Source organism: Myotis lucifugus, unplaced genomic scaffold (genome assembly GCF_000147115.1).
Source record: "Myotis lucifugus unplaced genomic scaffold, Myoluc2.0 scaffold_83, whole genome shotgun sequence".
In the NCBI taxonomy this organism is placed as follows: Eukaryota; Metazoa; Chordata; class Mammalia; order Chiroptera; family Vespertilionidae; genus Myotis; species Myotis lucifugus.
In genome coordinates, this window is record NW_005871131.1 from 1,543,441 (window position 1) to 1,560,843 (window position 17,403).

Here is a 17,403-nt window from a genome sequence, read left to right on the forward strand (position 1 = left end):
TTCGCCTGCTCCCCCTCCGCCTCCCTCCCTCCTCCTCCACGACCTCTCCCCACCCCGCCCGCTCCTTTTTCTGCTCCTCAAGTGAGCTGGGCGCGCGAGGCAGGCGGGCAGCGCGGAGCAGGCAGCCCAGCGCGCAGCCCACCGCCGCCCCGCGCAGCTCCCGCGGCCGCTCGTGTCGCCGCCGCCGCGCGTGGAGGGAGCCCAGCATGGCCGGGCCGGGCTGGCCGCGCCGCGCCTCCCGGGGCACCCGAGCGCTCCTGGCCGCCGCGCTCCTCTACGCCGCGCTGAGGGCAGCGATGCGCTCAGAGAATCAGATCCCGCTCTCCGTGTAAGTGCAGCTCCCGCGCCCGGGGAGGGGACCCGCGACCCGCTGTGCTCAAGTTTGGGCGCCGGCAGGTGCGGCGGGCAGGTCTTGCTGGCGTCGGCCTCGCCTCTCGCACCTGCACTCCTTCCAGGAGCGGAGCGGGGCGGGCGGCGAGGTTGGGGTGGGACCCTCCAGCCCGGACCCCCGGGCTGGCGAGTGGGACCTGGAGAGGCTCACCTCAAGTGACAGCGCCAACTTTGAAGCCTGTTTACTGAACCCAACTTCCATGGGCCGGTTGTTTACCCCGTCGTTGCCACCTTCACTTCTTTTGGGGGAGGAGGATGGGTGGGCTTCTTCCGACGAGTATTGGCCAGGTGATACCCATTTGGGGTGGGTAAGTTCTCGGGCAATTATTCAAATAAACCCAGTGATCTTTTCAGACAGCCTGGGAGACTTTGCACATTTTGAACTATGTGACCCCCCTCGTGCCCCCTCCCGCGCCGCGCTCTGCAGTTTGGTGCTTTTTCTTTCATTCCCCGCCCCCCCCCCGCGCCCCCTCTCCTGTGTATCTCTCTCCCGGCTCCTTCAGCCACAGCCCGCGGGTGCGTGTGCGTGCGCGTTGGCTGTGACACGGGGGTTACATTGGTTCCTGTGCCCTTTTCCCTTGCAGGGTGAAGCTCTGGGCCTCGGCTTTCGGCGGGGAGATAAAATCCATCGCTGCTAAGTACTCCGGCTCCCAGCTTCTGCAAAAGGTAAGGTTTCTGTGGTGGCAGGAAGCAAGCGAGGATTTTTTTTCCCCAGCACAGAAAATGGAGGCAGATTTAGTTTTCCAAACAAACGTGAACCCCCGGCAGCATCAGTTAGCAGAGGTGTCCCTGATCCCCGGTTTCTTGGCAATGCCCGGTGCGGTGACTTCTCCCTACCAGCTGGCTATTTTTAGATGACACTTGATTCTAAACACAAAGAAAAGCAGGATACTCACAGGCACTGTCCTGGCCGGGGCTCTGAAACTCGGTGCTTCTGCACAGCTCTCCTCTCGGTGTCGGTACTGCCGTTTCAGTGCCAGAGCAGATGCTCCTCGGCCAGAAAATGCTAACTTCATCCAAGGGGTCCAGCCTCCGTGCTTATTTGGCGGTGCCTTTCACCTCGCCTGCCTGGGAGGCTGGGGTTCAGTGGATCAGAGAGAGACGCTGCACTATTGTTTGTCATCCCTGCAGTTGTACAATCCCATTATTCCCCAATCATCTAGACCCAGGGCTGGGATGCATTACATCATTACAGATAAGGAGAATGAATATGGTTATCTTTCCACTCAGCTGCACTGCCGGGTAATAACCTGGGAGAGTGGTCCGCAAACTTAAGAAATTGGTCTGCGTCCATATAATTCTGGAGAGTAATGAGAATGGAGAATTGATTATTAGGCTTTTATCAGGAGCGGCATCAATTTTAATTCAAACAGACAGCATTATGTTTAAAATTACAGTGTGTGATATATGGTCCTTTGCCCTCCTCTCTAAGAAGAAAAGAAAGGAAAAAAAAAAAGGTCTGGGAATGAGAGATTAGAGGGGTTAAAAGAGTTTCAAGTTAACAAATCAACAGGATTAATCCAAGTATTCTTTTAAATATAGAAAACAAAATTGGCCTTGAGGGGATAATGCTCCGAAAATGGGTACAAACAGCTTAAATTGTTAAGTTAACTTTTAAGCATTTTAAAATGTGCTTTTTGGGCCAATGTAACATATGTGTTATGCACGCTGCCTGGTAACCAAGTACGTATTTTATTTATGGCATACCGCTTCAGAGAGTAGCATTTTTGGGGACAGTATATGAAACAGTTTGTCACATGAAATTTAAATATCGTAATAAAATACCAGCCCATAATAGAATGTTATTCTGGTTTAAAAACTGCCAATAGCCATACTCTTTTAAACTGTGCAGATTGTTTGCTCAACTCCATTATTTGGGGAAGGAGTTCATTGAATTAAAGGCAGTTGATAAAAATGTGAGGCTCTGATGTACCCTTATGGACGATGATAATTTACATACCTGTGAACCTTCTCTCAGTTTGTAAGGATTGCGTCTTTTGCTCGTATTCTTTTACTCTGGACCAGTCTGTACCCTGCCTTGGCGTTTTGCCCATGTGTCAGATGTGTTATGTGGAGAGTTCTGGACTATCGCATTGTCTGTGTATTTTTCTTATGCTTTTAAAGAAGAGAATATTTGTATAACTTTAAAGAAATATTTTTCATCTGCATGTTGTAGTGGAGTTGTAGCAACTCTGAAAGCATTACTTCAGAGCCCGTGACTGTTTTTTTAGTTGTGCTTACATATCTTCTATTTCACATTTTGTAGGAGCACATGAAATATATATTTTTCCTCTCTCTGAAGTGAAAACACACACACACACACACACACACACACACTCACACAAAATGCACAAAACCCCATCAACCATATTATTGGCTTCTCTATAATAGCAAATTGGAAACAGTTAAAATGCTTCTCTTACCTTCTCATCAGCATCCTTTCTGATAGTGAATTCACAAGCCTAGCTTTGCTTTTGTCATCTTTGCAGCTTGACAATTGTATAATTATTTCCAGCTGTTTATGGCTTTGTTGTCAGTTCTTGCTGTTGCCTGGCATTTGGTAATCTGATGCGAGGAAGGTGAGGTGTTGCTTAGCATTAGGTTCCAGGATGGGTATCTGCTCTTGCTCTTGGATTGCAATCACCGGCCATGGAATCCTGAGGTAGCCAGGGCTTTGGCTTGCTAGGCAAGTACTTCCATGAATGATGGGCAGGGCACATTAGACAATGCACATTGGGGAGCATTTTTGCAGTTATCTTTTGGCCGTCTTATTCCATTGCCCCCATCTATGACTATTTTAAAAATTAGCAAAGAACACTGATTTAGAGAGTTCAGAGGATGAATGAGAAAAGATCTGAGGTGCTCAGAGTGTGGGAGGCATAGCATCATTTGGAAAAGCAAGGAGCCGGTTGCCTTTCTCTTCTTTATTTTCAAGTTTCTGGCCATTTGCATGGGAAATTACTCCTCTAAGTCAAAACTCTCTGCATCCTTCCATTATAGCATTGCATCTTTAACATTTAAGATACTCTCAAAATGACCGAGAAAACTTGGTTGAAAAATGCATTAACACCGACTGTATTAAGAGGACTCAAAGGTGACAATACTGTGTTGCATAATAGACTGTAATTACATTTTTAAGGCATGGACATTGAACCTTGAATTTCAGTTAAGTGAGGTATACTGCAGGCCACTGTATAATTGTATGTACTCTATTGTGTAGTTTCTCTGATTGACACTTCCTGTTGTGATGGATGTAGTATGCTCATTTTTAGCATGGGACTTTAGGACTTTTTGCACTAAGGCAAAAACTTTATAAAGTAGTTATTGTGAGTAGAAGTTAAGTAATAATTGGCCATCTATTTTAAGGTGTTTGAGGACAGGGAAAACTGCCATTTTGGTAATAGGTTCTTATTAGGTAATTTAATGGGAGGTTAGCAGAATTATCACTGACTTCAACATAAATACACATAGTTAATAATGTGCCTCATTGTTGTGGCTTCAGAAAGGAGACTATTTCATTAATTGTTTCTATATTTCATACCATGGCTTTTGCTACTTTAGCTTATGATAATGTATTAGGTATTCACTGCCAGACTTTTCTTATTTTTTCCCCTCCTTTTTGTCTTTGCTGAGCACAGGAATAGCAACCTATTAGTTCCTTACAAAGAGGAAATCTTTTATTTTATAAAATGCAGTAGTCCGTGTTCTAGCGAAGTTGTGTGTTTTCAGTACAGAATAGGGGGATGTGGGGCTTGGGTGTTGGAGCTGGACTGAATCTTGAGAGGCCTTCCTGTGGTTCAGGAGCGCGGGCCCGGGAAGGAAGGTGCTGGTATGTGGCTGTGTGCCTGGATGCTGCCTTCCTGAGCTGCAGATACTGCAGGGGTTTCGATTCACTTCACCCTTTAATTAACTTTCCTATTTGACATATTCATGCCAGGATTCAGCTCCTCCATCTCGCTTCATTTTCCCCAAAGAATGTGCTTTGTTTGGGTTCTTTGGGGGAGGCATGGCTTCATTACCCCTCTAATACCGGGGTTCAGTGGGAGGCATTCTAGTAGGTCAGATAACCTAGGCTGTTAAACTCCCGGGCTCCCCAGCCCTAACATTCACAAGAAAAGGCATTAAACTGGCATGATTCTCATTTCATCCTCCTTGGGGACAATTTGGTAGGAGCTGGGTGTTTCATTCTATTTAGTCCTGCATTCAGGGAATGCTTGTTCATGGGAACGAAGGGTTTCAATTGCGTTTTCCAGAATTGTGTTGATAAGTACACAGCAGAAATATAGGTAATGTGTGTCTGTGGCAGTAATGCTGGGAAAGCATTGACATTTACCTTGGATGCCCCTGGCAGCCCTTCTTGGAATGCACAACTAGGTTTTTGTGTTATCAACTATTTATCGAGAGAGCGGCTTTAATACACAAACTTGATGTCTCTTTCCACAGGGCAGAGTCAGCAAAGTAAAAGGCTGGCTCTTTAAGCCACTTTGATAATTATGACTTTTTTATCAATGTGGGAATCGATGGACGTTTGAATAATTAAATAGGAGTAGACACTTGTCAGGAATTGGGGAGCAGTGCTTGCTGCCCTTAGGAAGCCTGAAGCTCTCCCTACAGATTGCTTTTATGGGGGAGGTGCCACTTAGCTGAGCATTTTTGTTGAATAAATACAGTTATTTGTCATCCTGCAAGATTAATGCATTCACCCTATGCTGCCGATGCTTTAAGTCACGGCACCACTTCAGTTACTGGACTTTTCCCTGGCAGATTATTTTTTAGAGTCTTGAAATCTCGGAAATGACAGCTTTCTTTTACTTTAAAAAAATATATGTTTTTATTCATTTTTAGAGAGAGGAAGGGAGAAGGAAAGAGACATTGATCCACTACCTTGTGCACATCCCCTACTATGGATCGAGCCCACAACCCGGGCATGTGCCCGAACTGGAATCTAAGGGTGACCTCCTGGTTCATAGGTCACTACTTCACCACACCGGCTGGGCGGAAATGACCATTGTCAAACTTTGAGGGCAGTTTATTGGTGTCATTAGCCCAGTCATCAGGACATTAGCAGGGCAGGGTAAACCAGTTAAAATTCAGTGTGAGCATCTTCCCCAGGCATATATCTACTTGCATCTATAAACTGGTACATGGTCACTTGCTGTTCAGAGAAAGTTCTTTTTTTATGGCTTTGCTCAGTTTTGGTTTGAGCCCCTTTTGTTCATTTCTTTTTTTTTTCCTCAAAAAAAATTTTCTTTTCTGCCAGGTATACTTCTGCTCTGCTTTTTCTCTCATCAGGAACTGCTACAGCCTCTTCCTCAGATTTCCACATGCTAGTCAGATAAGGGAAATAAAAATATGGTGCTCTTGTCAGAGGCAAACTTCAGACTTTTATTTCCATGTGCTAATCAATTGTGATCAATTACTATGGTGATATCAAACTGGTTTTCTTTTATATTGTATTTTATCTTATTTATTCTAATACCAGGGTGCTGTTAGGCAAACACATGAATATCAAACCACCTAATAATTATGAAATCTGTCAGGCACAGGCAAGCGCAATTAATGTTTCCAGTCTGTGATAAAGACATAGCTGTGTATCAGGATGAATAAAACCATTACCCTGAGCACCTACCAGGTGGTCTATTGTATTCAAATAAGTGCAAGTTTGGGGTTCAGCCTTTTTCTTTTTCAGTTTTTGATTGATCCTCACGTGGTGTTTAATGCTCCCACTTATGGTGGTCAATGAATGGCTCAGGGTGTTGGGCTTACTTAGAGAAGCGTACATTCTCACAGGGATCCTTTGCGTCAGGTCTGTCATTAATCCAGATTTCCTACTGCAGGTGCCCACTAGTGGCCCTTTTCTTTATCCAAGCACGCACCTCTGAGGCATTTATTTCAGGCACCGCCCTCATCTTCTGCAGTCACAGTGCTTGTTAGAATGGGCTTCGGAGTCCACAGGTTGTGTGTTCCTGGGACACTATGATGTGACTTAGAGGTTTGCTATGGCTGAGACTGAGAAAAAAATGAAATAGATGTTATAGATGCCAGTCTATGAATTTGCATATGAGATTCCTTCCCCTCCCCCATTTTAATGTAATTTTTATACAAGAGACACGTGGCCTGTGTTTCATCTCCAGTGACTCGAGTGATGCTTTTATGCATCATTCAACGAGAGAAGTTCCTCATACCTGGCAACACATAGAATCTTCATCAGCCCTCTTTGGCCCACTAAAGTCAGCTTCTTCTTCAAGGGAAGAAAACGAGGTGGGGGAAGAGGAGGGTGCTTGCTGTCCCTTGCTTTTCCTGAGCAGTTAGAGACCAGTAGACAGTGGGCACCTGGGCTGGGGCCAGACTTAAGGGCCCCTCTTTGACACAGTCCTCTACCTGGGCCACACCCCACCCTTAGCAGACGAGGCATCTGCATAGCTGATGTGTTTTGGGGGATTTTTACCTGCATAGCCAGCACATCTGCTTTTCAGAAAAAAAGTTATTTTACAAATACAGCTTTGAAAAGGGTCTAGTATGTTTTCAATAAATGGCAAACATTTCGATTTTCACTTGCTTTGAACAACACTCTCTGGGTGCTCATTCCAAGGCAGTTTAACTATGGCATTACATTTATAGGGTGTATTAACTTTATATGTTGCATGGCTTCCCCAGTTACCCCAAATCAAGATTATGAAAATAACTCAGATACCAAACTGGGCATTTCAAGGCCAAATTGGAAAGGAGAGCATTATCTCTTGACAAGACATAGTTGGCTATTTCTTCACTTTGTGCATTTGCTATTGGAAAACTACCCTCCCAAGGTTAAAAGAGCTGCTATTCATGTAAATGCCCAGGACAGGCAAGCTGGGCAGGGCTGTGGATGGTCTTGGGTTATCCATTTCTCGTGAAGCCACTGCCAGTCGATATTCGGGGCTTGCACATGTCATTGCCATTATACTTATTAAGTTTGTGTGTGCATGTGTGTTCCAATAAGAATGGATGCTGCTCATCGCAGAATGTGCCAGATGCTGCCTGCTGACAGGAGGACTGTTCTTGTCCTCTGTGCTGCTGGAGAGCAGGGCCCGAGGGAGCACACCAGGGAGCTAGGACAGAACCGAGTGACCCGGTCCACCAGGCGTGGATTTGTCCAGCATCTGAGATTTTATAAGCAGCTGGAAGCTGAGGATCTGCTCAGACCAGGACCAGCTACATAATTTGCAGGGCCCAGTGTGAAAGGAAAACATGAGACCTCTTGTTAAAAAATTATGAAGACTTTCAAGATAATAATAGAGCATTAAGGCAAGCCGAGGGCTCATTGGGTCCGGGAAAACCCACTGTGTGAGAGGCCGTCCTCAGTTTGCCTTCCCCGCACCGCCCGCCCCCCCCCCCCCCCGCCCGGTGCTGAGTCACTGGTCCTCTCAGCCTAATTTAAGGTTCCTGGCTGCAGTCAGTTTAGGGGGCATCCTTTGCTCATCTTTGTTGTAATAGGTGGAGAGTGTGGAGCATTTTCAGAGATATACATCTTTGGAGACACAGTGTTGTTAAAGGTAAGGTCACTGGCCTAGGAGCGGTGGCATCCGTCCTTTTATGTTTTCTGTAGGCATTTTCTGAGTGGCTTTGGGCAAATAATTTCATTTATAATAATAAAAGCGTAATATGCTAATTAGACCAGACAGCTGAACGACCTTCCAGGCGTTCTTCCGGATGTCCTTCCAGATGAAGTCGGATCTGCGAGGGCCAAGGCAAGCTGCCATGGCTGCGAGGGCTGAGCCCCTTGCACGAATTTTGTGCATCGGGCCTCTAGTCAAATAATAAAAAACAGCATTCACTGGGTGTCCCTGTATTTCAGGTACTATGATAAGTACTTTACATATGTCATGCCATCCAGTTCCCCCAACAACCTAAGGAGGCAGGGACTACCAGTCACCCCATTTTACAGATTTAGAAGCTGAGGCTTCAGAAGTTAAGCAGCCTCCCCAAGGTGACCAAGCTGAGCTTGCAGAGTCCCCGGTGCTGTGGCCTCTCCCCTCTGTGTGCTCTTCTTTGACCTCAGTTCTCATTTGAAAAAATGTGAATGTACCTGCCTTCTCTACCTCCTGGGTATTTGGGAGGCTTAAATGAGATAACATCTGGGAAATTACTTTAGAGACAATTAGAGCCTAGGATAACAGCTGAGAGGACTCGGCTTGGAGTCAGAACTTGGATGTAAGTCCCAGATCTGCCATTTCCTAGCTGGGTCACCTTGTATTTTAACATTTCTGAGCTTGTACTTGCAAATGTGAAAGGAGATCAATACCTTCTACCTTACAGGCTGTGGTGAGGATAAAATAAAATTAAATATTCAGAGCATCTAGCACAGTGCCTGGCACTTAAGTGCTTCATGCCAGTGAGTTGTTGAGGTCATGGTTGTTTGCATGACACAAATACCAGCTCCTCGGATAACGCCATTGAGCACTCATGGGGCATGGCTCCACACATACATGTGGACTGAGTTAGCAAGCAAGTGCATGAATGGGTGAGTGAGTGCTGGGTGCTGGGGTGTAGGCAGGTGAGCCCACCTGGCACTTGATGTGGAGGAACCCGTGAGACCAAATACTTCAGAGTAGGAGAGGCAGCAGCAGACACAGCCTCTGTCCAGATGTTAAGTCTTCTGGAAGTCAGCACCCTTCTCCCCGAGGGCCGGGGAATTGCCCAGAGGAATCCTTCACACAGGGTCTTCCGGTCACTCCTCCCTGGCTCACCCTGCTGTGTAGGCAGTGGGCCAGGCCGAGGAATGCCTGTGTCTGCTGCACTGCCCAGAGGGACAGCCCGGAGCACCCAGCAGCTTTTCCTGCTGTAAAAGTGCACCCAGCAGCCACTGCAGACATGCATTAATCCAGATATCCTCTAGGACAGCAGGCCAGGCATTTCCTCCTGTGAGAATTCTTCTTGCTGGCCTTGGGGGGACACTGACCTTCTCCCGCCTAGCGCCCGAGGAGCAGTGGAAGAGGCCAGTCGGGGACCAGGCACCTCGCTGGGGCAGGGAGTCTTTCCTCCAGTCAGGGAGGGAGATGCTGCACTGCACGCGGGCCGCCGCCATCTGTCATCAGGAGGCACTGAAGGGCATCCATGTTCCTTGTTTCTTCCCGCAGCTCTGCCCGCCCCCTCTTCAGAGCTGCCTTGACACGTTCTGTGTTGTGTTTTGGCCTTGGAGCATCTGCAGTCCTCTGCTGATCTCCTTCAAGAGTTTGAATGAGTGACACTTGCTACCCTCTTTGTGTAAGCATAGGTACCAGCATCTTGAAATCATGAAGGGGATGCTATTGTAGTCGCATAACTTTTAAAAGTTGTTTATGCATCAGGCCATTCTAATGAGCACCAAAAGTCAGAAGTCAGTAATGAAAGAAAGCGAGGTGGCACCATTTTTACCTTGGCTTGCTCATCAGCAAAACAGAGCTAATAATGAAAGCCCCGGTGTCAGAGGGCTCTGGGAAGATTAAATGATATAACACAGGAAGAGTTTAGAAGGATACGTGGCACATGGGAAGCTGTAGCTCGCCAGCTACTCTCTCATTTATAGAGTCTTGTTTCATTATTAATGAAGAACAAGAGAGACGCCTGGAATTGTAGTCACTTTGATCCCATGATGAGTTCATAAAATTAAGGCAGTACGTGTCACCCACACTTAATATGATGGGCACAATGGCAAACAATAACATTTATTATGTCCCTGAGGAGGTAAAATTCTTTTTGCCTCTCCCCTCCTCACCCCCCCGCCCCCCGCCAAATTTCCTCATCCTGTCCCTCGCTCAGTAAAAGTGCCCAGTTGTGGGATTCAAGTTTGTTCCTGCTATAAGATTGTATCGTAATTTGCAAAGCAAAGTGAGAGTCAGAAACACCAGGCAGGCTTTTGCCTGTGTCCCTACGCCATCCATCTGTAGTGCCTTTTCCATTGTGCTGTGTTGAGGCAGAGGTGGAAAAATATTGTAGGAAGGAACAATAGGTGTGGGAGGCAATAAATCCATTGAAAGTAGGAAGTCTGGCCACGAGTCATAACATACACCTTTGCTCTTAGCTTCCTACCAGTTTCCATGATCAGGGGGAATTTCTGTTAGCACAATACAATCGCATCATGTACCAGGTACAAACAGCTCGGTGGGCAGCGGGTTTCGCCCCACTGACCAATAAATGGTAGTCACCTGGCTTCTGGGATGGTCATGCTGAAGTTTGACTGTCCTTCCTCGGTGCCGGTCTGGGCTTCTTTCGGAATGTTACACTTTTGCACACTGGCTGAGGGCACACTGCAAGGGGATGACTATCAGGCAATCTTTACAGGTGCATGGGTGTGTGTGTGCGTGGGCAAATGTGTGTGTGGGTGTTTTAATATACATGGGTTGTTTCCTTTTGTTGATAAAAACTGGTAACTCCTTGAAATTCCCAGGGTCTGTGTCCAAGTTCAAGTGTTTCAGAACATCAGGAGTCATCTGGTCACCCTGAAATCAGAGGTAATCCTCTCAGGAAAGGGCTCATAGCTCACTAACCTTTTCAAAATACAACCAGCAACACACATTTCCCAGAACAGGAATTTCAGAATTACAGACCCATGCTGGATTCTTACTTCAACAGCAAGATTTTCAGGTTTTTTTTTGCATGAAACAAATACCCTATGAATGACAGGAAAAATATATAGTGTTAGAAATTAGAGTTCATTGATTTTAAAAGTCTTTAAAGAGAGGTGGTTGGTCTTGGGAGGGCAGAACTGTGAATGGGTGAGGGTCTGGATCAGAGTGAGACTAGTCTGGGTTTGAATCTGATGCTACAGCTGACTAGTCATCTGACCCTGACAAGTCAGTCACTGAACCTCAGTGTTCTTACCTGTCAAATGGGCACAGTGGTACTAACTTCTAGGAGGAGTGGAAGGGTCTGACTGAGAAGCCGCACACAGGATGCTTGGCCAGGAGTGGCTCCTAGGAAGTGTTTAGAAAAGGTGGGCTGTCGTTACTGTTGGTTACTGTTGTTATGATTATTATTCCACAGTGGCTGCTGCCATGTACCAGGGCATGTTGCTGCTGAAGATAGCAATTTGTTCACGTGGGGGAGAGCTAATAGGCCATTCACAGGCCTCGTGTGTGACCTCCACTAACACTGCCCAGCACAGAGCCCCATCAGTGCTCCTTAGGCAGTAATCCTAAAAATGATGCAGGTACTTTGTATTTTGTGCCATGTGCTTTATTTGTACTATTTCATTTAATTCCTCACAACTACTTCTGAGGTTGCATTTTCTTCTCTTTTATTTGTTTGTCCTCACTCGAGGATATTTTTTTCCATTGATTTCAGAGAGGGAGTGAAAGGGAGGGAGGGAGAAAGAGAGAAAGGGAAAGAGAGAAACATCCATGTGAGAGAGAAACACTGGTTGGTGGCCTCCACTTGCACCCTGACTGGGGCTGGGATTGAACCTGCAACCCAGGTTCATGACATGCCCTGACTGGAAATCAAACCCGCTACCTTCCCGTGTGCAGGCCAACGCTCTAACCCACTGAGCCACACCAGCCGGCTGAGGTTGTGTTATAGAAGTGCAGAAATGGAGACAGACAGCGTGACTTTGCCTCAGGCTACATCACTCCTGGTGGCAGAGGCAGGCTTGGAGCCTGGGTCATGTGAATCCTGGGCACCTGGGCTGGGGTCTGAGGAAGGGCACCTGGATACCTCCCAGGACCAGCATTCTCCCTGAGCTTTCCTTACAGCCTGGCGTTGGTCCATCCGGGTGGTTGTTGGAGGCTTGCTCCTGCTCTCATCCTTTCCCCAACTGAATTCTTAAATGTTTGGGTACATAGTCATTTGCTTTCATAATGCAGAATTAAAAGGGGCAACGGCTGGACTGAAGGCAGGGCCCAGTAAGCCCTCTAGCTTTTACAGTTCTCTCTTTTATTACAATAAAATGATGCTACTGATCTTTTGATTTCAGCTCATTAGGTCTGACTCTTAGAAGCCTTTCTGAGAAGCTCATTGAATTTGGTTAAATTTCCTTTTGTGCGTTCCCCATTATGGTAATGGATGTTTCTGTGGAAGAGTCAGCGTGGGCTCTGGGACCTGGGGACAAGACTGATCTGGCTTTGCGATCCAGCTTAGCTCCTATGCAGCCAGGCCTCAGGTTCCTTATCTGTCAAATGGGGTCATGGTGAGGATTCGCTTTGTTGACATCTAACAGTCTCAGCGCAGAGCTGGACATTCGGGAAGTACTTTGTCAATTTTAATTCCTTGGCCTTTGTTATTCCCATTCTTTGTCTCTCTGTCCTGAATGTTGGATGATGCTTATTTTTTTATTTCCCTCTGGGACGCTACAGTTCTGTTTTTCTGCATAAGTGACAGCCAGCTTGAAGGCCACAGCCCTTGGACTCACCAGGGTCAGTTTTATTTTGCATGGAATGAGTCTGGCAGATCCGCCCATGCCCTAGGCAGGTCTGGGAGTGTGTGATATCCTGAGGACCCCTTAATCTCTCTCCATGGAGGGTGTTGAGAAGGAGGCAGGTAAGCTAGACCTTAAATTCCTGGGGGGCAGGCTTGTTCTTTCGGGGAGGCGAGGACCCTCTTTGGCATGGGGCACAGAGCTGTCTTCGGGGTGGGCTTCAGGGGCTGTTGTGGATGCGTGAATATACAGATGAACAAAGGAAGGGTGGAGGGGAGCCTTTTCCTGGTGCTCACAGGCTAGTAATGAGAATAAGAAAGCTGCTGAGCACAGGCTAAGAACAAGGTCCTTCCCATTTCTTTCTTCATTTACTCTCCAATGCTGGGTCTTATGGGTCCTAGCATCAGGTGTGGATGCCACCGGAAGTCTGAGACTGCCTCCCAGCTACAGCAGTCCAGCTCTGAAGCCCTGTGAGCCTGTCCCTCACCCACAGCCCCTGGGTTCCAGCAGGGACTGCCAGACAGCCTAGCCAGCTGCTCCTCACTTCTCCCAGCCTGCGGCCTCCTCTCGTCCCAGGAGCCCCCCAGCCCATCTCGGTCAGCACCCAGAAAACACGGCCAGGTCTCCCCGAGAAGCCTCCCCGCCAGGCTGATGGGTCCCGGTGCCTCCGCAGCACCAAGCCCGGCAGCTGCCACGGGAGCACCGCAGTGCTGGGCAGGAGCACCGCAGTGCTGGGCGGGTGCACGCGGAGCACCAAGCGAGACTGATGGGTCCGCGCAGCCGCCACCATCAACCTGGGGGAGGCAGCTCTGCACAGGCAATTAGGAAGCTGCTGCAGCTAATTCCATGGAGCGCGCCAATGCCACATTCCCAGTGACATTCCGGAGAAATGGATTTTATTTCTGTCCCCGTCACCTTCATGTAGGGCCGTTACCTGGCCTTCTCTGAGGCCCTGCCAGCTTCAAGATGTTGCACGTTGTTTGCTGAGCATGATTTCACCTTCTTAGTGTGGCTTCCTTTGATTTTATATTTGTTTATTTATTTATTTTCACGTCACTGGGACTGGGTTTCTGAGTGTGTGCGTTGCAGGCAATCAGAGCTGCTTCTTCGTCTGTTGCACATACCTGCAGCATCCACAGAGCAGCGCTACCCACTCCTGGACCACATCCTGGCTGCGCCCTACATGGCTGTGCCCGGCACCTCCGTGTTGGAGGAGACCTTGGGAGAGGCCATAAATCCAGGCTGGGTGATTCGCATTTGCATTTGCGTCCTGCAGGTGCAATTGCCTGCTCTCTTCCCCAGGCCTAGTCCCGGGAGCTGCCTAAAATAAAGCCTGCACCACGCACAGCCCCTCCGAGATGAGGGGGAGCAGCTGGCTGCAAGGTGGGAATTAAATTATATGGATTTAATGGGGGGCAGTTTTGCCAAAAGATGTTTAGCTCCAGCCCTCCTTTCTCCCAGTGTCAGAGTCAACAGGGTATGGGGTTTGAAGGCTCCTGGAGGGTTCCTGCGTCCAGCTCCTCCCTGGGACGTTATTCTATGGCGTCCGTGAGGCTTCCAGGATGACCTTTGCTCTGCGGAGCACCTCAGGTCATATCACACCTGGTATTTGCCCTGTGGCCTTGCAGTGACCAGAATCCTATGCTCACTTCTGCCTTCCTGCTGCTCCTGGCTGCTCACTCAGATGGGACTGGGAATGAGAGACCTCGGGGCTGGAGAAGGTCGTCCTGAGAACCAGCCCCTCCCCTGTGGGTTGGGAGACTCGGTGGCCTGCCCCAGGTGTCACAGTGAATCGGAAAGGCTAGCCCGGGTCCTGCCCTGAGCCCACAGAGGGAAGGAAGACACCATGTCAGAGGACAGTGAGAGGCAGCTTCTAGCCCCCTGTCCCTCTGCTCTTGCCCCACACCTTTCAAAGCTCCCCTGCTGGCCTGCAGGAGAAATTGGTTTGCAACCTTTCCTGGGATTAAATCTCTTTTAAACCAGACTTTTACCTATAAAAAATGTTTCCCCAATGTATCTCTTTTCAACAGCCAAAATATTTGTCCCAGTGTGTCATCGGGGAACATTCTCCTTATTAACACAATCTGCATATGGGAAGCCAGTAGAAGTCAGAACAATTAGTCAAATGTTTATTAAGCGCTGATAACCATCTGGAAACCTGAGGCCTCAATTTTCTCCTTTTGCACAATAGAGGTTCAAATGACCACATGCTTCATTTGGGGTAGAATATTATGGGTTGGGAAAATCTTTAGCCGTCTTCACAGACCTATAAGAACACATTTGCTTTTAACCTAATGTTGGAAATATTTTCTTCCCTCCTCCCCTCCTTTTCTTCCTGCTTCACCAGATACCTATTGAATACTCAATGAGGCGTGCAGAGCGTGCTGGGTGCCAGAATCCCTTTGCTGTTGTGGCTACTTTTCCATCCTCACCCAGAATGCCTCAGGGACAGCACACTGCTCACAGTCCCCAAACACACCAGGCCGTGCCACGCCTCCATGCTGCGGCCCGTGCTGTTCTTGTTGTCTACACTACTCTTTCTGTTGCCCTTGTCTGGCGCTTGAACCTGACTCTGGAGGATGTCAGACTTTAGCATCAGAAATATCACCCGGGGAGCTTGCTAAAATGCATTATTCCAGGGTCCCACCTCAGGAGATGGAGACTCAGTAAGCTTGGCCCGGGGCCCAGGAACCTGCATTCTAACAAACTAGGTGAATCTGTTGCTGGTGGTCCATGGACCAGGCTTTGAGAAATGTTGCTTATTTCTGATTGTTGGGAAGGCTGCTGGCTTGCCCTAAAGAGACCCACTCATTCCCTGTCTTTTCTGCTGGGGGGAAGCGAGCACATCTTCCCATCATGGTTTGCTTAAGCATCTGTGTGTGAAGTCTGTGTTGTCCTGGGCCAGAGGCTGTGGCTGCTCGGCCTCTGACCCCAGCCCGACGCTGGCCCTGGATGCAGCCTTCCTCGGTGTACCTGGCGTGAATGGAGCTTTGGAACAAGTCAGGCATTTTGTGTCTAAGTCAGAAGGTACCCAGGAGCATGTCTGATTGTTGAAGCAGTTTATTGAGAAATCACTGAGCAGACTTGAAGTGGCCATTCTCCAACTTGTGAGATGGAGAGGAATTTGTTGACCTGTCACTGATGGCTTTTCTTCTTACCAAACAGGTGAGAGGGACCTGTGGTTACTAACCCTTTAACAAAAAAGGGTTAGTATGAAAGACATCATCTGCTTTGCACAGAAGGCTGCTCCTGATCTGCCTGGTACAAGAATTGCTCCCCCAGGGGTCTGTTGGGCACAAAACTGCATTCCCCCCCCCACGTCAGTGGCTTTTAAACTTTTTTGACCATGGCTCACAGTAAGATATACATGGTTCATTGCAACCCACTGCACACAACTTCACATGTGAAACACAAGTTTTATGGAGCATTACTTAGCCTGACTCTCTGTAGTGTAGTCTGGTCTGTTCTATATGATCATACTCCTTTCTACTATTCTGTTGTGTTGTTCTGTTCTGTTCTGTTCTATTCATTTTATAAAGCTAACTGTGAACAGTGAATTGATCTCACAAACTAATAAATGTGCTAAGAAAAAAAGTGCTGTAAATGTTACTAGGGTAGATTATAGGTTGGTTCAATTTTATTCTGGGAACTACAGCATTGATCTTTGAGACTAAAGCTGTGTTTTCCCCAATTATAATGCTAGGTGGTGATAGCTAACATTTACCAGCCAGTCACAATTTAAGTTCTTTATATAAATTGTAGTTCACCTTCTCAACAATCCCAAGAGAGAGGTGCTCTGATGCCCCGTTTTGTAGATGAGAACACTTAGGTTCAGGGAGGTCACATAGCTAGTACGTAGGTTCTTGAACTCAGAGCTGTGTGGCTGTGAGCCTGTATGCTTAACCTATGTTTGCATTTACCTCTTCCTGTTGCCAGCAGCCACCTTAGTTGGTCCTAAATGTTACCACTGGGCTCCTATGTGGACAATATGGGATGGCACAATGGGGAGCATGGGAGGAAGTGTGAGAGAAAGGGAGCAGAGTGGAAGAGGGATGTTTGGGAAGCACAGGGTGAGCTGTGGTCTTTAAAAACATCTGATATTAACCCAAACCGGTTTGGCTCAGTGGCTAGAGCGTCGGCCTGTGGACTCAAAGGTCCCAGGTTCGGTTCCGGTCAAGGGCATGTACCTTGGTTGCGGGCACATCCCCAGTAGGAAGTGTGCAGGAGGCAGCTGATCATGTTTCTCTCTCATCAATGTTTCTAACTCTCTATCCCTCTCCCTTCCTTTCTGTAAAAAAAATCAATAAAATATATAGAAAAACCCCAAACATCTGGTATTATACCTAGCACTTACAGAATTTACAGTTTTTACATCTGTGTTCTCCTGGCCACTTCCTTTTACTGTGTCCACTGCATCTGGCATTTGTTATTGTACCTGCTGGGCAGTTAGTTTTCTCATCTCTTTCTCTGACCAGGGTCATCTTGGCATGCCCAGGACCTGGCCCAAGGAGAGGCCTCACAAGCATTTGGTGAATGTGCACGCGCATGAAGAGGTCCTTTAATTTAATCCTTACAACTAGCCCATGAGTAGCATTCTATGCTAGTATTACATTAGAGGAACTGGGCCTGAGATTATGAAGCTA

At 47.6% G+C, this 17,403-nt stretch overlaps 1 protein-coding gene across 1 annotated transcript in view; it reads left to right on the plus strand.

Annotated features, from left to right (window-relative positions):
- Window positions 1-206: 206 nt before the first annotated feature.
- CACNA2D3 (calcium voltage-gated channel auxiliary subunit alpha2delta 3) overlaps window positions 207-17,403 on the plus strand; it is an 807,563-nt gene continuing 790,366 nt past the window's right edge. The window contains exons 1-2 of the mRNA XM_023755701.1: window positions 207-328; window positions 975-1,056. Of these exons, the coding sequence (XP_023611469.1) occupies window positions 207-328; window positions 975-1,056 (204 nt within the window). The remainder of the gene's footprint in view (window positions 329-974; window positions 1,057-17,403) is intronic.